A 23,848-nucleotide genomic window follows, 5' to 3' on the forward strand; every position below is an offset into this window, starting at 1 on the left:
AAACAGTGTATCGAATCAAATTAAAAGTTACAAGTAAAAGATATGGTATAATATATATGGAGTACTCCCTCCGACCCAATATAGTAGATGCATTTCGTTTGGAGAGCATTCGTATTAAAAAATTAATAATAAATAGTTAAAGTGAATAAAAAGTAAACTAAGACAAATAATAATATAGAGAAGATTCTTATCTACATTATTATCTCTCTTACTTTACTTTCTATTGACTTTAACTATTTTTTAGTATCATTTTTTCAATATGAGTGTTAGAAACGAAATGCCTCTACTACAGTGGGATAGATGGAGTATAATACAAAAAAATTGGTGCAAAAAACGTGTAGTAAGTCCTGCCTAATTCAAATAATTCAGATTACTTACGACGAAAAGCAACACTCCTAATTTCAATTTACCATATGTAAGATCAAAGACTTTGCAGAAATATGATTGCTTAACGACTTTATTGATTTGCTTACCATTGTATATACTATTAAAATTACAAATTAATGCATCTACAATTATTACTTCAACATTTTCATCCTAACACGGTACATATTGTAGGGTATTAGTATTTTTCTATACATTTTAGGTATAATTTCGAAAAAGTTCAAACGTTTAGTGTATTAAAATATGTATATTCGCTCCCATTTATGGTTCATCTTATAAAGTTTGATAAATCGTAAGCGTATTACACGCAACATTCTCCGGAGTAGTATTAATTATAATGACAAATATACTCCCTCCGTCCCAGGTTTATAGTCACATTTTATCATAAAAGTCCGTCCTATATTTATAGTCACATTTAGAATTTTTCATATTTGGACATAAAATTTCACCTCATTATTCACTAAAATTACACTCAAATGTCATTATCAACACAAAAATAAACCAAAACAAAAATAAAAAAACCAAAAAGTCAACAAGGGACCCACCTTCAACCAACTCACTTAATTTATTACACATTCTTTCATCTCACGTCATTTATTACACACTCCACCATCTCACTCTTCCATCTCACTTCATTTATTACACACTCCATCATCTCACTTCATTAATTACACACTCCACCAATTCCTTAAAACTCGTGCCCTAACTAAATGTGACTATAAATGTGGGAGTACTATTTTGAAATTATTGAGGAAATTGTAAAATATTCTATTTCAGTGTTTAGTTGAATTAATACAATTGGATATGCTTAATAAATACTCCCTCCGTTCCCGATTAGGAGTCACACTTTGACCGGGCACGGATTTTAAGAAATGTAAAGAAAAGTTGGTTGAAAAAATTAGTGGAATGTGAGACCCATATTTTTATATTAGTTTTATAATAAAATATGAGTGAATTGAGTTAGTGGAATGTGGAACCTACTTACTATTTATGGTAAAAATAAAGTGTGACTCTTAATTGGGGACGGACCAAAATGGAAAAGTGTGACTATTAATCGGGGACGGAGGGAGTAGAATTTATAATTTTACTTTTCAATTGAATTAATACAAGGGATATTGGCATCTAATATAATGAAACTTTCAAAAAGTTGCGTTTTTCCCACGAACTTTAAAATTGACAAATAATATCACGAACTTTACCCCGAGTTTGTTTTTTCCCACGAATGAAAAAAATCATGTTATTTTAATAGATTGAAGAACAATTTTGGAGGGGTGCTTCAAGAAAAACTATCTTCAAAGATTGAAAAACTTGAAGCTCTCAAAATTATTATCGAGAAATTACGAAAAAATCCGTATCATAATATTATTGTGGGAATTTTTTCATTCGTGAGAAAAAATAAACCGGGATAAAATTCGCGGTATTATTTTTCAATTTTAAAGTTCATGGAAAAACACAATTTTTGAAAATTCATAATATTAGACGTGAATATCCTTTAATACAATTGATATGGTGAACAAGATTTCTGGGATGTATGAGGCCCCCAAAAGCCTATAATAGTTTTCTACTTTTCTTGATATAAAAAATGTTTTTAGTAAAGGTCCGGTCAATATGTTTCATAATAATATTTTAAAACCAATTCAAGTTTACTAATTTAATCAGTAATTTATGAAATAGTATCTTTTTTTTTCAGAAAGAGAATTTATGTGTACACTCCAATTTTGATTATGGGCTAAATAAATTGGTAAAATAGTTTAGTTGGGCCACAAGAATATTAAATTTTTGGTCTTTTGGCTTAATGGGTTACCTTTACGAGTATTTATATGAATGCTAATGTATGACAAAAATTTAATTGACTAAACGTTAATTAGCATATCATGAAAATATTGACCAGACTGCTTTGAATAACAAAAGCCAGAAAATAGTTATTCGCTTTCATTTAATATTATTTTTGAATAGGACTGCTTTTACAATTGAGTGTGGGCGAAGCAAAATGAATAAACTAAAAATAGGTGGCAAAAAGGCCCATGATCTATCGCATTAGCATGAAGACAAAAAAAATAGATGATCGATACATATACAAAAACCCAATAAGAAAAAGAAAAGAAGGGAGGGGACCAAAATCTGTTGTAACACCTTAGGTGATGATTATCGTGTTAGATCAAGAGGAGGCTATGATACGAGCATAAATGAACTCATTCCATGTATCAGGCAGCCCCGGTAGGCACCAATGAATGCAATCGGCATAGGTGGCCGGGTCGGCCTGCTGCTCTTCCGTCAGCATCTTGCCCTGTCGTATCGTGTGGACCGAAGTATGTGCATCTTTCCTATACTCTGACAATTTCGTTATGTTTACAAAATTAACTCCCACTTTCATTGACTGTGTCACGTTCGCTGCTATCCTTAGCAATCTGCGGTCAGTCCCCACATTCAGTGGCATCGTTGTGTTTAGAATCGGACTTGTTTCCTTAGCACATTTGATGCCGTCTGGATTGTTCCAATCCAAGCTCCTTCATAAGAAGGATCAAGACTCAATATCAAATGATTGATTTAATTTTTTATGAAGGTGGTTTCCCAACCTAAAATGATTAATGGAACTACACCTATCTAGTAAAACTAATTTTTTAGCTGTAGGACAAACTTAAAGAGTAAAAAGTAAATGTTGGCGTGGAAGCTAAGGAAGAATAAATGGGGCATGGAGCTTACTTGATGTGAAGAGGAGACATGCTCATGAAGAAGACTTTGGTGCGATTGGGATTAATATTTTTGTCGACCCACTTTGCCCAAGTCCTCAACACTCTCCCATAAGCTACCGGCCTTTCCACTTCATCGTACTCCGTTGCGCCTTTGTCGAACGATCCTCGTCTGGTTGTGACACACAACCAACGTTTATTATCATAATTTTTTGGGTTATCTGCCTATAAATTCCTAAACTTTCGATGGTTTTGCGTACCATCTTTCAAATTTGCCTATAAATTATCAAACTATTCATTTGTTTGATTTTGCAACCAAACTAATGATTTATTCTGATTTTGCAACAAATTAAGATTTCGGCACTAACATAGTTTGATGACTTACTTACGTGACATTATCAAACGTATACCGAAATGATGTCATGTTTTACGCAGCGACAACATCTTATTATACTTGATTATATAATTTCATTTGTTGAATTATAATTTATATTAAGTCATATTGTTGCTAAAATTTTGATATGGTGCAAAATTAGAATAAATCAATAATTTAGTAGTTTAAAGGTCGATTTTAGAGTTGGTAATTTGAGGGGAATTTAGGAATTTACAAGCAAATATTCCTATTTTTTTTTAAGGCATGAGATATATATTTTTGGGGTTAGTGTGACTTACAGAACTTTCATGGAGAAAGTGTTCATCCACCAAATATATGTGTTGAAAATGAGGTAGTCCACGTTCTTCCAATTCTTGCCATGTTTCTTGATTGAACCAGGCATGATTATTCTGTTCAAGATGCTGTGCATGTTTGGATCATCCGAATTTGACTCCACCAAGAATGGTGCCCAATAGAACTCCACTGTGGCATTGTAATCCTGCCAATAAAATTTTATAAGTATTAAAATATAGCTAATTACATCATAATTTTAGTATTTTTTTTCCATTGTCGATAGATTATGATCTTGGAGAAATTATGTATCGTGCAAACAAAAGATTCGACTATTTGAACGGCGTTAGTCCAATATATGTAGCCAAACATGTCTTTAATTTTACACATTTACGTGCCACGTTACAAAATTTAGAAACATAGTCAATTAAAATTATTTTATAATGAGATAGTTAAAGAAAATGTTACAATTATAATATACTACCTCCGTCCCTGAAAATTTATCCCATTTTTCTATTTCCGTCCGTTCCACAAAATTTGTCTCATTTCACTTTTACTATTTTTGACAGTGAACTCCATATTCCACTAACTCATTCATATTCACATTTTATTATAAAACTAATATATAAAAGTAGGACCCATAATCCACTAATTTTTTCCACTGACTTTCCATTATATTTTTTAAAATCTGTGTTGAGTCAAAATAAAACAAATTTTGGATGACCTAAGTAGTAAATTAATTATTTTTTAAAGTTGCTGGATCTTTGAGACCAAACTTCATAACTTTTTTCCATTTCCCTATTAAACTAAAGTTGTAGTAATAAAAAAAATGTTTCATTTGTAATCACATATTGCAACCCCACCTACCACGTTGTACAATATCATGGGTGGTTAGATAGTTAGGAATATTGGACATAATATATTTGTGTGTGTATTGTGTAATATACAGCTCGTATTCGATACTTGTAATTTCAGCAACATTGCGCACCAACTAAATGATTGACAAAGCCTCGAATATGTTCCAATAAAAAAGATACTACATTATCTTATTTTTAATCCTAAAGAAGAAAAAAGATTCAAAGTAAAGACTAAAGAGATTTACGCCCCAGCTTTATTATTATGAAGTATTGTATAACATAAAACTTTTGACTAATTAATAATAACCCTTAGTTATAGCATATACTTTTGACTAATACTAACACTTAGATGTTGTCCTATTCATTGATACATATTATAGATATCAAGGTTTACTTCGTGGACCTTTTTCCGTTTGTTCTGTATTGATCCAATAATTAAATTATACTACAACTAATAATCATAGATTAACACCACCGAATAAAGTAATGAAATCTACCATATCATTTGATTGAGACATAGATAGAGAGTTGTAATTAGCAATAATTGGTTTGAGGTATAAAAATATTACCTCAATTCTGAAAACTGATAAAGATCCATTCTTGTTCAAGCTCTTCCTGCCCGGTGGGACTACGGATTGAACCAAGCAAATCATCGATTCCCATTGATTCCGATTCAACGAGTCCCCGACAAACATCAACCTCTTGTTCCTCATCTTCTCAAGCAGCAGTTTTGCCTTAAATCTAGCAAATTTGTCAACATAATGCAGATTAATTAATCAACTCATTAGTTCAACAACATATAAGGAGAAAGAAAACAACCTAAGGACATCATGATCATACCCAAATGTGAAAAGCAAAAACACAAATCTTTTGAGCAAGTAGTCCTCCACATAATCAAAGAAAAAGTTACACAAATTACAATCATGTTTCCTATTTTGCTAGCAATTAGTTAAAAAACATTATAATGACTGAGACCCACAAAAATGATGAGCACTTTTAGAAATAAATGTGCAAGAAAATAAATGACACTCTAACCACATTACTACTTGCAAGAAATGAAAGCAAATGAACCACACACGTGTTAGAAGTTCAAATCATCCCTAGCAATATATAAGTTCGACCCCTACTCTATTAACATGAGGTCTTTTGGGAAGTGTCAATGATACAAGCCCTATCTTCCATATCACTCATATATTACTAAGATAATGAAAGCACCAGATGATAGGACCTTGGTCAACTGCCACCGATCAACCTCTCGATAAGACGAAGGTCGTATCAGTCAACCATGAGGACTTAGCCCAAAGCAGACTATATTCATGTAAATATGGAGTTCAGGCGTGCATCTGATATTAAATAAGAAAAAAGTGAAAAAGGAAATAAAATGAAGTTAATTACTTGGGCAAAGAACATTCTCTAGGCTGCCATCTCCAATTCTGATACAAAGAATCTCTTCTTCCATTCCTCAAGCAAGTGACCTGCGCCGTCAAGAACTCACACCGATCTTCTTTATAAATGGGGTACGAAGTGTTGTCAAAAACCCAATTCCCATCAAACAAATCACACTCCTCCGGCGGGATTTCAACCCCGTCTTCCTCGTCTTCTTCCTCTTCCTCCTCCTCCACCGGCAACTGAATCATCTTGCTCTCTCCCTTCACTTCCCCTTTTCCATCGTCCGAAACCGCGCCCCCGCCCCCCTCGACTTCCGTCTCCACCACCGTCCTGGCGTTCATGACGACGGAGACGGTGGTGGTCTGGGTGTCGAGGGCCCTCGGGCGGGAGGAGGAGGAGGAGGAGAAGGGGAATTCGGCGAGGGACTTGACGTCCTCGTTGTACATGAAGCAGCCGAAGAGGAAGATGGAGAGGATGACGACGAAGGCGGAGAGGTTGCCGCTGCGGCGGGCGGCGGAGGCGGCGGGCTTCATGGAGAAGGAGGCGGCGGCCGCGGCGGAGGAGAACTTGCGGCGGAGGGAGGGCTGCATGGTGGAGAAGGGATGTGAGAGAAGAAGAAGAAGAGAGATGGGATTGACATGATCGATTCATCTTACTTTTCTTTTTAATAAACAGAGGCGAATCGTTTGTTGTGGAAATTTAGGATTATTTTGAGATGGATTTGGTGAGATGGTGCTGTCAGTGGTGGCGGAGAGGGAGGGAGGTCTTTCTCAGCTGCTTACTTCTGATCATCAGCTTCTAACTACTCTTTGCTTTGTGTGTATTTGCGTGTGATTGTGTGAGAGAGAGAGAGGGAAGAAGAGTTAAGTGAAAGAAATGTTTTTGTTGAGGATGATCGTTTTCAGTCGCACTTAGAAATTGGTAACAAAGTAATCCATATAAATAAAAACTTTTGGGACCGCATCTAAATTAATAGTAAAGTAAAAGAGATAAGGTGAATGATAGTTAAAATAATATAAGTGGACAGTGAATGATAGTTAAAATAATATAAGTGGACAGTGAGACTCACGTTATTATTTGTGTTTAATAATAAGCCCTAGTTATATCAGTTGTACTCCCTCGTCCGTGAAATATTGTCCATATTTGATTCGGCATGGATTTTAATAAATGTGAAGAAAGTGAGTAGAAAAAGTTATTGGAATGTGAGTCTCATATTTATATAAGTATTCTCTCTTTCGCGAATAGGAGTCCCGTTTTTTCATTTTGGTCCGTCCGCGAATAGGAGTCCCGGTTAATAATTACTATAAATGGTAAAGAGACCCCACATTCCACTAACTCACTCCATTCACATATCATTTAAAATTAATATATATACAAGTGAGATTCATATTCCACTAGCTTTCTTTCACCCACTTTTATTAACATTTCTTAAAACTCGTGTGCCGGATAGGAATGTGATTCATATTCGCGGATGGAGGGAGTAAAAGAGATTAGGAGAATGGTAGTTAAAATTGTATTAGTAGATAGTGGGACCCATATTATTATTAGTGTTTAATAATGAGCCCTAATGATATCAGTTATACTCCTTCCGTCCGCGAAATATTGTCCATATTTGACTCGACATGGATTTTAAGAAATGTGAAGAAAGTGAGTGGAAAAAGTTATTGGAATCTGAGTCTCATATTTATATAAGTAGTACTATTAGTTTTATAACAGAATGTGAGTGTAATGAATTAGTGGAAAGTATGACCTATTTACCAAAAATGGAAAAAAACAAAATGAATAACATTTTGTGGACGGATCGAAATGACAAAAGTGAATAATATTTCACGGATAGAGAGAGTAAATAAATTGATGTATATGAAATGAGTTGGAGAGAACTTTGCATAAATGAAAATGGATTATTTTTATGGGACGGAAATGGAAAAGTAAAATATCTCCATTTTTATGGAGCAGAGAGAATAAGAACTAAATTTAGGAAGGGGTAATTTTGTCATTTTAAGTTTTGCTAGTTAGCTACCAAATATTGGGGGAAAAAATCTTCGAATTAAGCTTATGGGGTACATTTGATCTAAATTGATAATCAGTCGCTGGAAAGTTCACTAGTTTGTTTGGTGAACATTTGAAACTAAAACTTTTGCTTCCTCATCAATTTACGCACCTAAATAGAAGTTGACCCATATTTATAACTCTAACTTAGAGTTGTTACAAAGATTAAACTTAAATTAGGTAGGGAAACATTAATTTATTTTGATTGGATGATATAATTGAGCAGATCTCCAATATAAATAAGAGTAGGTGATAAATTTACATAAGAAGTGGAGTACATATAATTGGGACAATTTAGTCGTTTTCATAGTTTCTTAAATCAGGGATTGGTTTATTTTAAGTAAAACAAACATTTTCTTTAAAGTTCTATCTCCGATTTCAAAAATACACAATCCTATAATCATAAAGTACTATAATTCACTTATTTACACTATAATTCACTTATTTACACACATCGTAAATTTATATTTTAGAAATTTGACAGAGGAATTTATATTTTAGAAATTTGACAGAGGATATTGAATCAATCAAAAGAAAATTAACAAAATATAAATGATAAAAAAAATACTCCTATCAAAATTAAATTTTATATATTAAGGAAAGGAAATTGGTTTAAAAAATATAGTTCAATAATATATTTGAAATTATTCTTATATTAATTCCATAATAGAGATCATTGCCCCTGAACTGTATGCCTGGTACGTTCATTCGATTATGGAATAATAATAATAAACATTAAATTAAGTGAAACATCACTATTAATGTTCAAATTTTGTACTCTTAGTATGTATATGCCCTAATACTCCCTTATTCCTTATTCCTTAAAAATATAAACTTTCTATTTTAGTCTTTTACTTAAAATTAATCCTTTTGTCCTTGAAAATTTATTACATGATCTCATCTGTCCATCCCACAAAATTTGTCACAATTCAATTCTTATCATTTTTAGTAGTAGACCTCATATTTCATTATCTCATTTTCACTCATATTTTATAATAAAACTACTCCCTCCGTCCCACTTTAGGAATATTACGTATTCAAACCTGAATATTTTATGAATGATTGCAGAATTATTTGAATTTGTTAGTTAGTTCATATACTTGTAGTTTTTAAAAATACAACATCAACTTATATGCCATCATCTACTAACAAAACTAACAAATATTGGTTCTTCCTTTAGTTATGCACTTACTTTTAAATAAAATAAAGAAGATAAGTAAATGAACTTAAACACATTGTTTAAATTTAGGTTTAGTATAATGAGAAAAAAATACAAGTTGTATGTTTTACTTTTACATATAATATATTTAGCATATTTTTAAAATACATAAATAAAAAATTTAGACAAAGCCCAGCCCAGCACAGGTCCACTTGACAAGTGGACTCGGGATGGGCCAGGCCTAGCAAAAATTTAAAAAGCCTGACCCAGCCCAACCCAACCCGCCTTATACATGGGTCTGAGCTGAGCTGGGCCTCAATATAGGTCGGCCTCGGTAGGCTTGGGCCAGGCCGGCCCACATGACAACTCTAATTACACCTCTATACGTGTATTTATCTTTTCTCTGAAAACAACTTACACCCATTTAAGGAGAGGGGTTTCAAATGTCGTATGCAAGAGATAGATGTGTGGACTTAATTTACTCTTCATCACTCTATAATTCAAACGAATTATAAACACAGGTGAGTGAACTAATAATATTTGAAATAGTAATTAGGTGGATGATGCTGTTTGGTTTGGTTAGGTGTTTCTCTTTTTAAACGAGTCTCAACTCTCACGTGGAGTTGTTGATCATGGTTGAATATCATGAGTACATAATTAATATAATCATGTTGTTTCAGCATCGCTTGGCTCTATAACAAGTTCGACAAGGAAATTTTTTGTTCCGATTTTAGAACCGTACCAATAGATTTTTGCTGATTTCGATTTCGATTCTCAAATAAGTTATGTTAAGGCCTAAAATACACCAATTATCAACTTTAAATATAGCAAAAAAAAATAAAATACATGAACATTTAGTATATACTCCTTCCGTCCGCTATTAAGAGTCTCATTTTTTACGGCACGGGTTTTAAGAAATATTAAGAAAAATTGGTGGAAGAAAAGTTAATGAAATATGGCTCTCACTTTTATATATTAGTTTTAAATGAAATGTGAGTGGAATGAGTTAGAGGAAGGTGAGACCCTATTACCATTTATAGTAAAAGTGAACCGGGACTGACAATTTTTGGCACGATACGATAACACGACACGAAACTGCACGAAATTAATGGGTTTGGGTTAAGGCTTATTGGGTTCGTGTCCTTATCGGGTCGACACGTTAAGAGCATGAAAATTTCATGTTGTGTTCGTGTTACCCGTTAAGAAATTATGTTTTAATATTATTGCTTTTTACCATTATTTTAAATACCTAAATTTTGTGTCGTGTTCGTGTTGGATTTTGTTGTTTTCAATCCATTGATCTTATTATTCATCAAACTAGATTGTATATCATATTTTAAGTTCCTAATCAGATTCAAGGGTAGTTGTTATCTTGTTGTTATTATATTCTCACTGTGTTATCAGGTCGTGCAGTTATAGTGTCGTTATTGTGTCGTGTTGATCCAAGATGGTTCATGTCGTTAATGAGTTCGTGTCGGGTTCGTATCGTGTTCGGGTTTGAGGGTAACATGTCGTGTTCGTGTTTGAGATTTTCTTAACGGTCGTGTTCGTGTTTATCATTATTGGGTCGTGTCCTTATCGTGTTGACACGATAACGACCCAACACGCACGATTTGTCATCCCTATGTGGACATATTAAAATGGAAAAATTGGACTCCTATTCGCGAACAGAGGGAGTAGTATCTAATTTCTCACGATGGCGCTGGCAATTTTGAATAACAATGAGATGATAAGACATAACTAGACACTAGCGTTAAAATGGTAGGCCAACGAATCAAAAAAATTACTATCATTTTATTGATTAATTATGTGAATTTTTTATATGTAATTTCAATTTTTTTTCCATTCTTCTTATTTTCAAAGTATCTCTTCGGTCTACTGCTAGATGACTAATTCCCCGTTCCAATGGTCAGGGCACCAAGCGGTTGGGAGGTGACTAATGCTTTGTTCCATTCAAAGATCCATATAGGCATGGTCATGGATTGAACCTTTTTATTTCCCTTCTAACATGCAACCTCCATCTCTCTCAAACAAACACTCTTCCATGATTCCATCTCTTCTAAACCTCCTAACAACCAGCATTGTGATGGCCTAATTGGAGAGGAGATGAGCAGATAGTAAATAGTACTAGTTGTCATGGTAGAGGGATAGAATTAGAATTTAGCCCATTTTCATCTGTGGATTTGGGCCTCTCTCATTTTGTTGGGCCACCCATGCAGAGGGTATTAAAATCTTTAGAAGACTGGGCCTTTTTCATCACATCTGTTGGGCTTCCTTTTAAAATTTGTTTGTGGGCTTCCACTTTATTTTTGGAATTTATATCTTCAAAGAAGTTTAAGCCTAAAGATTTAGAGGGTCTCTGACTCTTGGTTTTCGATCTTCGGCCTCAGAAAATCGAATAAATTTATGGACTTAAAAATCATTAATTCAATGGAGTGGGTCTGATTTATTTGAGTTGAAGGTTTAATATCTAATTACTCGTTTAAGACTCGGATTTGATTGATCCCAAAATAGTTAAATCACATAATTTAATAGTATCACACGTTTAAGCTCTCGATTTATTCAAATCAACTAATCAAAGTAATGATTTGAGGTCTCAAGGTTAATCTCAAAGGAAATAAACATCTTGATTTCATTAGTTCCAAAATTAATCATATGATTGAATTAGACCCAAGGTTTAAATTATTAATTTTGATTTGTCTTAAGGTAATTAAATCATACGATTTCATTTAGGGGTATCGAAACGGGTACCCACAGGTATCCGAACCCGATTTTGCGGATATCCGAACCCGATAAGCTCAATATTTTACTACCCAATTGAAGGGGTTGGCAGCGGAAGCGTGCATTCAACATAATATTTTTGATATATTTAGCAGATTATTTAGACAAATTCTATTCACGTAATTATCTCATGTATCATGGTCATAACTTGAATTAAACATGCTTTTCTACGGAGTATGAATTATACCTTTAATGATTCTCCAAAGAATCGAAGATTGCTCGCGACTTCTCCACGTGAGGCGTTGAGTACTAGACCACAGATCTTCTGACTAGTTCCCGACCTTGTATTCCGATATCAGTGTGGGTTGATCTCACCGAAAACACTAGAACTTAAATAAAGAAGACAGAAAAATCTCTCACGGAAAAGAGCTGAAAATCGTCAACTCCTATTTTTTTTGGGAGGCAAAAAATTTTAATTAAAAATTAATGTGTTATTTCTGTCTCATTTATTATCATATTTATATTGGGTGCATATTGGGCCTAGTCAGGGATCTATGGAAGGTTTTGGATATGGCCTCACCCAAGAGCTTTTTACTAATTAAATTGAACCCACAATTTAATATAAGCATTTATTGGAATATTATAAACAGCCACTACAGAAATAATATTGCACTGTCCATCCAAATCCGAAATTACAAGTAATCCTGGTTTCCACTTTTTGTTATTTATTTTCCGCGCTTAAGATAGAAATGTCCGCTAATTAATTAGTGTCTGCCATGAACTTAATTGATCAACATCTTTTTAATTCCAAGAGTGAACTTAGCAAAAACACTTATTTATTATTCATAGAGTAATTAAACTCCAACTAGCTAGGTTTCGAAAAATAAAATCTTGTTTCAAGCTCCTCTTAGGGACATTATCAAACGAGATTCACCTCGCGCACGATTTAATATAATAGCAATCCTAGCGCCGCTAGATATTAATCACCACTATCCTATATATCAAGATTATTGGGTTGCGAAAACCCCACACCATTTGATAAGTCAAAGTAGTGCATAATCAATACCGTATGTTCAATGCTAACGTACATTGATTAAGAAACAAATTATATCAAGACCTCGTCTTTCAGTAGATAGCATAAAGACAATTTTTGTTGTTAGATCCATTCAGTGCTATAACACACCAACAGCATCTTATTTCAGTAAGACTTAAAAATAATCGGACTGACATTACAACCTTTCATGACAGATAGTTTAAGCCTATCTGGGTTGTGAAATTCTTCTTTTTCTTTGTTCAGAACTGACCGGATTACCTTAAAATGGACGACGCCCATAATTGGTCTACTAAAACAAAGATTTGTTATACGTTTAAACATGCAATAAACAACTATTAAAATTAAAACAACTACGACAAAAATGATCTCTTTTAAGTTCTTTTAAGTATTCTCATTAATTATCACTGATTTTTTTTTTCACTATACCAATTATAAAAATTGATTAGGGCACAATGCCAACTGTAGTATTTGTTTCAAAGCAACTACGCATTTTCAAGTAAGTATTACTACTACTATAAATGAAAACCAAAAGAATTACTACTACTATAAATTTACTATAAATTTAGGTAGTGTTACCATACGGATCATTATATGCCATAAATAATATAATCAAACAAAAGAGTTTTAACAACATTCAATCATTCGAAAGGTGATTTCTAGTATACAAATTCTAGCACCAATCCCGACACGTATGGTTATACGGGTATCCCGATGTCCAAACCCGTTGGCTTTGTTTGAGTTAATATATGTGTGTCAATATATGTATGCATATAAATATATGTGTACGGTAGTGATAAAATGCAAACTTATATATTGTACAAACTCAAAACTCTTCAACATAGCTTCAATACAATATCAACACAGTGTAAAATTTCAAGATTATGTCAACACAGTATCAACACAATATCAACACAACATCAATCATTGACTACCGTTGAAATTCTGTTGACATTTTTCTGTTGATGCTTTTTTGTGATTTGTTGACATTTTCCAATGATCCAGATCATAGTTTTGAGTTTGTACAATATTTAGAGCTTTCATTTAATCACATTCATGTGTACCAATATATGTTTGTATTGTTATTCATCATTACAACTGTATATAAATAGTACTCCCTTCGTCCGTCATTAGGAGTCCCGACCATTTTAGTCTGTCCACAATTAGGAGTCCCGGTTCAATTTTAACTGTAAATGATAGGTAGACTCCACATTCCAATAACTCATTCCACTCATATTTTATTATAAAACTAATATATAAATAGGTCTCAAATTCCACTATATTTTTCTACCCACTTTTCATTATATTTCTTAAAACTCATACCGAACTCAAATAGAACTTCTAATGGTGGACATTATATATGTGGGTGTACATATAGTATACGTGCATGTGTTGTCCATATAAAATTATAATATATGTGTGTGTGCGCTATTGTGTTGTATATAAAATGAGAAAAAAATCAAAAAGAAAAAAATAGAAATAATTAAAGTTTATCGGGCATTAAATATTTAAAACTAATTAACTAAAATAAAAAAAAAATTGAAAACTCTAGTCCTAAAAATATCAAGTATTATTGGGATTATCGGGTATACCCATATTCGCAAAACTTCAAAACCTACTACCCGATCCCACCCCATTTCCCGCTATCGTCGGGTAGTGGGTACCCGATACCCGGGTATCGAATCAGGATGGGAATTACCCGTTACCAACTACCCATTTCACCACCCCTGATTTCATTAGACCAAAGAGAATTACATATTCTGATTTAATTAGTCTTCTGTATTTAAATCCTTCGATTTAATTAGTACGAAGGAATGTTAGAAATCTCTTATAGTACTAGTAGTACTACTAAATAAACTGGCTAAGCTTATATATCGAGGAAAAATATGAACATAAAAATCTAAATATGTCAAATAAATTAGCCATGAACATATTTATAGCCGTTCTCCATCATATCTCATTCAATTTTGCACAAATTTTACTTTCAGAAGAATAAAATTTTATGTTTTACGTATTTTATTATAACTTAATTATTATAATTGTTTCTGCACTTCTGTTGTATTTTTTAAAGTTGAAAATGTCAAATATAACATTAATGGTAATTATAAACAAACTACGAAAATTATTGTATACTCTTTTTTTTTATTATAAGGAACATATACGATTACAAATGTGAATAATCGTCATTCAAATTATAATTTTTCTCTAAATTGTGATCATCTAAATATTTTCAAACTGATCAAATATAAAAATAAAAGTATAGCTTTCTAATTTTTTACAATTATCTTATAATGTCAAAATCAAAATTAATATAACAGAATTATAATTTAATAATAAAATGACATTGTTTTAAACAAAATAATGTCATTCTATTTTAAATGTTAATTAATAAGTACTACTAATACTACAATTATGGCAACCAAATTCGTACATTAACGTCATTCTAAAATTTTCATATAAAATCAAACAAAAGCAATATTCTTTCAGTTTTGGGCAAAGGAGGTGGACGAATAATACCAAGGAAAGAAAAGTCAAGAATTAGAAAAAAAAATCGAGGATGTGCAATTCTAGTTAGGCGGCTGCAATAAAGATATATAGATTTAATAATTGAGTGTTTTCTATATGGGACCCACACTTAGAAATTTTATTTAAATCCAATTCTTCTGGTTTGTGAATTAAGTAATTGGTTGATGTGTGTTGAGGCAACAATAATGGATTTCTCCACCCAATCCTATCCAAGTCAAAAACACACGGCTAATCCTGTCTTTAACAAGAAAAATCTTCTCGATCTTTTTATTTACTATTATTATTTATTTCTTGAGTTAAAAGAATAGTCTCCACTCTCATTTGTCATATTTTCTCATTTTTAAGGGTTTCCAAGTAGGAGTATTTGTAACAATAGAGATTTTACACATTAAGTCATATAAAATATCAAAATTTCGATAATATTAGCATGAATAAAAATTCTTATAATGAACAATATTTTCTTTATCAAAATGAATTTATCAGTATTATTTTATACTTGAGCAGCTCATGCATATGGTGTATAAGTATATACTATTAAATATTAATTTATAATTATTTCATTTGTCTTTTTTTAAGTAATGCCACCGTCCTTATCGATTTCGGATGCTTTGGTCACCTTTCTTTCAAGATCGTGATCCACCTTTTAGCTCCACTAATCCTAAATGTTGATAAATTAATTGGATTTATCAACTATTTGTTGGTCTACTTTGGTATATAAGATAGTGACTCACCCCACTTGGTAGACTTCTACATCTTCCATTACCTATTTTTTATTTTTTATTTTTTATTTTTGTTTCGTGTGTGTTTCATTTTCTTTTGCTTTTGTCTAGGATTGGATAAAGTAAAACTAATTTTAAATACTATAAATTAGAAACTATTTTAAACTCCTGGACCGGGAAGATTTACAGCAGACTTATCATTTAGTTGTCATTTATAGCGGTCTTATGATTAGATTCCATAAGTGTATTTTATTATATTTAATATATTATTTTTCACATCAAATTCATCGTATATTTTTTTTGTCACAACTCATTCTATAATAGTTCATACAAAGAGAGTTTTGTAAGGTAACCACACATATGTAAATGAGTAATCCTTTGTCATGTAGTCTAATACTAGAAATTATAGTAATTTCTTTTTAGTGCTGGATTGTAAAAGAGATTTGGACCTCTTAAATAGTCTAGATAATCATATTCAAATCTAACTTTGGTACATATAATCGAACAATGAAAGTCCAGACTGAAATTATACCCTCACTTCGGAAATTGAAAGAAAATTTGTGCAAAAATAGTGAAATCATATCTAAAGAACTATTGATTTCAAATAGCGAACTATGATTAAATTTTGCATTTTCACATGTTATTCATCTAAAGAATCATTGATTGAGAATATCATGATCCTATTATCGAATTTTGTATTTTCTCGTGAATTTAAAGTTTGATCATAAAAATCATATGCTTGATTGTGTTTGTGATTTTCCATATCTGACAAATTGCACGAAATCGAATCGTTTTGGATAGATATAGTTCATGCCTTTTATTTGTTACTATAAGATTAAAATTCATCTTGTTTTTAACGAAAGTTAGAATTAAGTTTTCAATGTCAACATTTGTTACTCATCTTTATCAAATTTCTTTCTTTTCTACAATTGGATTGAATTTAGTAAAGAACATTGCATGAATTCATAAAGGTCACTTCTCGCACTGATTTCAGAAATAGAGAAATTCAGTCCTCACATTTATTCATCACTTTAAATATGAGAATTACATGAACTTATAATCTCCTATATATTCATATGAAAAAAGAAATAAACTAAATAATCTCATCTCCCAATCTAAAAATTGGTCTCATCAATCACCTCTTTCATCAGTAACTATAGCTAGAGATATGGTGTTAAAAATGTAAGAATCAGAAAGAATATGATCAAACCCTAATTAAAGATCATCTCAAACCAATTTTCCCGCCATCAGAGCCTTTTCTCTCAAGCCACTATCTGCTCCTGCTCTATGTACATTTGCTCGAGCCATTGCGGAATCATCGCTGTGGTCGTCGTCGTCTCGTGCCCGCCCTGCCTCTGCTGCGGGCTATACATCCCCTGCCTCCTCGTCGGGCTGTACATCCCCGCTGCCCCAGCCGGGACGTCTTTCACCAGCGTATTAACCCACGACACGTCCGGCTCGCCTACATCCGAATGAGCCGGGGCTGCATTCGCCCCAGTTCGAAAACCAAACGAGGCCGATTTCCTAAGCTTGTTCACTTCTTCACCATTGAAGCCCCATTCTAGCTTCCCGTCGGGAGCGCCCCACTCAGAGTGCTTCTGTGGCACGAGACCGGCCGGGGAATTGGGTGTCGGCCCGTAACGGTATCCATTGCCGCCGCTGCGGTCAATAAAGCTCTGGCTCCGCTTCGTGAAGGCGGCTGACCGTGAATTCATGACCGCGGCAGCAACTGCAGCGGAGGAGTCGAACCCGTATGGCGAGGGATTCCTTGATGGCGAAGACGAGACGTTCATCGGGTAGCTTGCTCGGAGTTGGTTCATATTCTGTCGCATCTGAAGGCCCGTCGGGGACTGCATCTGCGAGCTTGTGGTGTTGTTGATCTTCGGCGACAGTCCTTGCAACTGCGACAGCATAGACGGGTCGAGAGATCCGAATATGTCGTCGAGGTTCGTAGGCGTCAGATCGGCCATCCGTGTGTACGGAGACGACAGACTCGCCATCTCCTCAGCGAGCTGCTGACGTTGTTGGGTCCGGATTCTCTCCAATCCGAGCATCTCGAGATCCAAATCGACCTCTCGTGCGTTCAAGGCCGTCTTGAGCCTGCTCCCGGGCAGCTGCAGAGCAGGCGGCGTCGCAAGGCTGACCTTGTTCGGCCACATGCTCCCGCCCTTCAGAGACGAGCCGGTAACAGAAGGGGACGTTGGTGGTGTCGAGACATTGTTAGGCATCATCAACGAAGACGACAAGGGGCTCAATGTCGTCGCCATATCCAACGCAGATAGAGACTTTGGGGACGGCATGGCTGAGCCTGTGGAAGCATACAACGGGCGCAACTCATCCGGTTTGTGCGCGAAAAAGCACACCTTCCTCGAGCAGCCGGTCTCATCCTTGCAAAGGCGAGTCCTGTACTGTGCAGGATGCAGCCACGACTCAAAAACACCATGAGCGTACTCACACCCGTCGCCCTTCCCACAGCTCCCCTTCTTGAATTCGGGGCAGGGCACGCACGTGTAGTGATACGTCCTCGGATCACGCCTCCTCGCATTCTCCCCAGGGTGGACAAACGGGCACTCGGTCCAGTCGTGAGAGTACGCCCTCGAGCAAGGCTTCACCTTAAAGCTGTACATCCTAAACTCATCACTGCCATAAACACCCGTGTTTATATCCGGTAACGGTATATCAATCGGATACTCCCTGTTCTCACTCGTAGCCAACGCCTGCTTCTTGCTCCCCTCTTCCTCCCCCTCGCTGGTCACCCCGTTCAGCATCATCTCCAACTGCCTCCTTCTCGGACTGGCCGAGGATCTCACACACGGAGCAATGAGATCACCGGGCTTCCTCCCCGAAACATCCACGATGCTGGTGTCAGCAGAGGCAGCCATCAACAACTCAACAACCTCCGCAGACGACCACGAGCCACCAGCAGCAGCGCAGTGGAGGGCCGTGGCACCATCCAAGCCACACGCCCTATTCACATCAACTATCCCGGTTGCGATTATATATCTCAAAACCTCAGTATTTCCATACAAAGCAGCAATCATGATAGGAGTTCTCTCCTCATACCCCATCTTCTTCGACCCAAAGCTTCTTCCATACCACAAACTCACTTCATCAACGTCACGGCCTCGCTGCTCGACCTCATGTACAAAGCCATCCAAATCGTCCGTGGCCGCAAATTCGAGCAGCTTCGAGCAATTATTGAGCCTTCCCACAGCCTCCATCTCCAAATCAGAAGAGCCGTGTTTATTCTTTAAATCACTACACATCTAAAACCTGAATTGAAACAGCAGATGCACTTAGCACAAGAGAATGAATCAAAATAATCAACAACAAAATCAAACATATGTAGATACTTTATAGATTATAACAGTTATAGTTGTCTTGACAGGCTGGTTCAGCTAATAAAAACAAATACTGATATTTTTTCCTCGGAGAAACCAAAGATTTATCCAACCATACATACAGACAGGTTGTCAACAGAAACAATCAATCAAGAAACCCCAATTAATCAAGAAACGCTTTACAAATCACTATTCCAATTTCCACAACATCAAACCCTCAATTTTAAAACAAGATACACAAATAATTCCATATACAGGACCAAACCCAAATCTTGAAACTTGAAAGCAAGAAATTCATCGAAATACCTCTAGCAAAACATTATAAAAATCGAATCTTTATCGTTAAAATAGCAAGAAATCCATCGAAATACCTCTACCAAAACATTATAAAAATCGAATCTTTAACTTTAAAATAGACAACCCATTCAAGCCCCAAAATAAGAAGAAAGAAATCGAATACTTATTTAACTAGACATAGAAAAGGTATGCTATTACAAACCTTTGTTAATAAGAAGAATTTGGGAGGATGACTTTTTAAACCAACGAGGGTTATATGAATGATGATTTGAAAGTTTATAGGCGGAGTATTGAAGCTATATTATAAACACACAAGTGTGTGTATTATATATTTCAAGAATTTCACAAAAAGGTTTAGTATTGGAAGGAAGGGAGTAGGAAGTTGTGACTTTTCTTCTTGCTTCAATTATATTAATATTTTATTCCAATTGTTTCTAAAATGGTCAAAGTCAATCTTCAAACATGGGCCCAACGGAACACCGATTCTGTGTGGTTCAAATTTTAATTTCAATAGGCGAAATGCAAATGCAAATGAAATGTGAATGCACATGAAATGAAATGCAAATGCGAAATGAGAATGTGTGGGTGGGGCCCAGATGAGTACTCAGAACCCAATTTCGACCGCCATAGCGGGATTGTCTGGTCACGTGTGGGGTTCACTTTGCTGGAATCTGATAAATAAGATAAAATATCCAGCCGGCCATGCGACGCGTGTAACTCAATATATTACTCCTACTACTAACTTTTTTGGTCTTTATATAATTTGCAAAGATAATAATAATAGTGATTGAAATAAGGAATTTTGGTCACTTTGTTACCAATCTTTTTTAAAATTCAGAATTTTAACGTACTTAACATGGATTACTCTATATTACTCTCTCTTAGTTCCTCTATAAGTAATTAATTTATTTGAGAATCTAAATATTTATTAAATTAATTAGAAATTGAATGAAATACTTTTTCCATTGCTTCAATTTTTCATTTTTGTCTGGTCGTCCCTTATTTATTGTCTCATTTCGCTTTTACTATTTTTAGTAATTGATTATACATTCCATTAACTCATTTTCTCTCACATTATAAAATTAATATATAAAAATATGACTCGAATATCACTAACCTTTTCAACTCATTGTCTTTTACATTTTAAAAATTCGCGCCAGGTCAAAGTGGGACATATAGTTGGGGACGGAGGGAGTATACTTCCTTCGTCCCACTCTAAGTGAAGCATTTGTAATTCAGCACACATGATTTTATGTAGTGTTGTATTGTGAGTAAAGTGCAAAGGATAAAGTAAGAAAGAGTAAAAAAGTAGAGCGAGTGGTGTTTCTATATTTAGAATTGTGCCATTTAGAGTGGTACATCCCTAAAAATAAAACGTGTTAGTTAGAGTGGGATGGGGGGGGGGGTTGGTTTTAATTTTTGTTTTTTGGCTAAAAATGAAAATCAACTATTTATAATAGGACAATTAGAAAAAAAAATCATTTATAACAGGAGAAGTATATAATTTTCAAGTTACTTTAAGTAATGACAGAAGAAGAGAAGTGAGCACATTAAGTAGGGAGACTTTTGTATAGTCACTAAGCTATTTAAGTTAGTTAAATTTGGATAGAAAGGTACTCTCTTTGTCCCTCGTAAGTGATTCACATTTTTTTGGGATTGTCCAAAGCTAAGAAAGTTATTTTCTTTTTTAGCATTCTACTTAAAAAGGATTGCACAAAGTATACAAATAGTATATTTGGGATGTGATCAATTGCTAACTTTTTTAAGTTGCTAACTTGTTAACTCATCAATGCAGTGTATTAAAAATGTCAACACATAATTTTGTTCAACTTCAATATAATGTGTTGATATTATGTGTTGACATTTTAATGTCACCGTGTTTACATTTTTAATACACAACATTGATGAGTTAACAGAGTTAACAATTTAAATAGTTAGCAATATAACGCACCCTAGCGTATTTTATCAATTAATTGACCGGAAAAGTTGAAATGATTGTGTGGTTGAATTTACTAAGCATTCTTTTCGTCCTGTTTTAAGTGATCAATTTTTTTTAACATATAATTTATAAAACTACTAATATTTGTTAAGTTAAATGAAAAAAAATATAAGTAAGAAAGTGAATATATAATACAGAGATAAAATGTAACGCCCCACTTTTTCAAACCCTAATTTTTGGGTTATAAAATTTTTGCATTAAATGCCTTAAATGCTATGATATGTGAATTATTTGATGAGTAATTAATTGCATAGTGTCTTTGTGACCTAATTGCGTATGAGAATTGAGATTGAGTTGAATAGTCAACTTGTTGAAATGTTGACGTGGCTATTGAATAGTCAAAGATGGGAAAAATATGACGTGGCCGTTGAAAGGTCAATGCGTTGAGAAAATGAAGTGGAAGTGAAGAAATGATTGATTGGGTGTGAATATTTGATACGGAGATATATAATTGTGGGTGAATTATTTTCCTAAGGGATGAGTGAGAATTAAATAGGAGCATTATTAAATCATGTGGAATTTTCGGCCATCATGATTATTGGAGAAGAAATCCTATTTTTCTTGGATTTAATTATTTGTTTGGGATAATTATCCAAATTAAATCCAAAGTCCAAATACTCTATAAATCCTACATGGAATTTTCGAACCACCACTTTGATTTTCCCATGAGATTTTCGAAAATCTCATATATTGGAGAAGAGGGAATTATTTATTTATTTGATCTCTTATTTATTCTACTCCATGAATAAATATAAATATGCTAGAATATCTTACCATATCTTGCCAAATCTAAGAAGATATTGCATATCCTAATTAAATTAGGATTTGAAATTCAAATCCCTTGGAAGATTTGAAAAAGTCACGCCTATTTCCTATTAAATTGGGGAGTTTAATTATTATTTTTTTTGCTCCGTGATATATTATTCTACTCCGTGAAATATTTGAATTTAAATTATAGGCTATTTAAATAGCCTATAATTTTCGAAATCCCCATGCTTCTCAACGGATTCAACGCCAATCTCTATGATATCTCTACCAAATCTTCCAAATCTTGATTTATTTAATTATTGGATATTATTATTTGGCACTCTATAAATAAGAGAGAGATCAAACCCCAGCACACAAAACCGGCGCCCACTTCTCCCAAAAATTTCGAAACTTCTCTCCCCACTCTCTCCAAATTTTCTTCAAGTTTTCTTCAAGATTTCTTCATCAATTGAGAAGAATCCAAGTTGAAGTTCAAGATTTTATTGAAGAATCAAGGCTATAACTTGTTTCTACCGATTGTTCTTTTGGAAAAGGTACTTTAATCTTTGATCTCCTCTTCTTCTACCGATCAATCGGTGTTCTTGTTTCCACATGCATATAGATTGAGTGAAGGGGAAATTAATCGGTGAATTTTTGGGATACATGTATGTGAGTGTGTGCGTGCGAGACCGTGTGTGTGTGTGTGTGTGGCCGTGTATGCGTGTGCGTGCACGCCTCGGGAGGCGTGCACATGTGTGGTGTTCGTGTACGTGTGTTGTGTGTGTGGAACACTCATGCGTGACACGATTTAACGGTGAATTTGGAGTTGTTCATTGAATAAGAATGATATGCTAATCATACTTTGATTTTGATTGATGATTTTGAAAATAATCGATGGGAAAAAGGGAAATATGGGAGACATGCATGATTTGAGATCAATGATTGAAACTGATTTATGATACACCTAATTTAAAGGTGATACTTCGCGCTCTCAGAGTGATAAACGAGGAGAAGAGAATACTTTCGAGAGAAGCCGACGAGGTGGGCTTTCTTTTAAAATAAGGACATTGTCCTAAACTGATATTGATGAAAATGAGATATGTGTTATCATGCCTTGATTTGTTTTGTCGTGCCTATCCCTCGTGGCTATGCCACTATTGATTTAATCGAATTCGGATCCTTGTAGAGCCGCAAACTCTACTTGGGTTAGTGTACACCAATGTTAGACCGAGTGTCAGCGTACGGGTTGGCCGGT

General features: G+C 34.3%; 2 protein-coding genes across 2 annotated transcripts; both read right to left on the reverse strand.

Moving 5' to 3' along the window:
- Positions 1-2,280: 2,280 nt before the first annotated feature.
- On the reverse strand, positions 2,281-6,630 carry ESK1 (trichome birefringence-like protein (DUF828)). Its single transcript, XM_048082706.2, has 5 exons — positions 5,991-6,630; positions 5,165-5,336; positions 3,747-3,946; positions 3,088-3,246; positions 2,281-2,891 (listed from the first exon to the last, which is right to left on the reverse strand). The coding sequence occupies exons 1-5, from the start codon at positions 6,572-6,574 to the stop codon at positions 2,543-2,545; spliced, it is 1,464 nt and encodes a 487-aa protein (XP_047938663.1). The 5' UTR covers positions 6,575-6,630; the 3' UTR covers positions 2,281-2,542.
- Positions 6,631-17,206: 10,576 nt separating this feature from the next.
- LOC125188840 (zinc finger CCCH domain-containing protein 47-like) lies at positions 17,207-20,207 on the reverse strand. The gene is made up of 2 exons (XM_048085902.2): positions 20,050-20,207; positions 17,207-19,482 (listed from the first exon to the last, which is right to left on the reverse strand). Exon 2 carries the CDS (start codon positions 19,473-19,475, stop codon positions 17,472-17,474), a length of 2,004 nt encoding a protein of 667 aa, XP_047941859.2. The 5' UTR covers positions 19,476-19,482; positions 20,050-20,207; the 3' UTR covers positions 17,207-17,471.
- Positions 20,208-23,848: the final 3,641 nt, after the last annotated feature.

The sequence above is a fragment of the Salvia hispanica genome, chromosome 5, assembly GCF_029641045.1.
Source record: "Salvia hispanica isolate PSC_SH4W2 chromosome 5, Shi_PSC_v1, whole genome shotgun sequence".
NCBI lineage: Eukaryota > Viridiplantae > Streptophyta > Magnoliopsida > Lamiales > Lamiaceae > Salvia > Salvia hispanica.

What these genes read in the sequence shown, in the direction of transcription:
- ESK1 (XM_048082706.2), bottom strand. Translation starts at nt 6,574, where the DNA reads ATGCAGCCCTCCCTCCGCCGCAAGTTCTCCTCCGCCGCGGCCGCCGCC. An exon ending in AGAGAATGTTCTTTGCCCAA is followed by an intron (nt 5,337 to 5,990) that starts GTAATTAACTTC and finishes CAAATTTGCTAG; the next exon opens with ATTTAAGGCAAAACTGCTGC. An exon ending in ACTTTCTCCATGAAAGTTCT is followed by an intron (nt 3,247 to 3,746) that starts GTAAGTCACACT and finishes TGTCACAACCAG; the next exon opens with ACGAGGATCGTTCGACAAAG.
- LOC125188840 (XM_048085902.2), bottom strand. Translation starts at nt 19,475, where the DNA reads ATGTGTAGTGATTTAAAGAATAAACACGGCTCTTCTGATTTGGAGATG.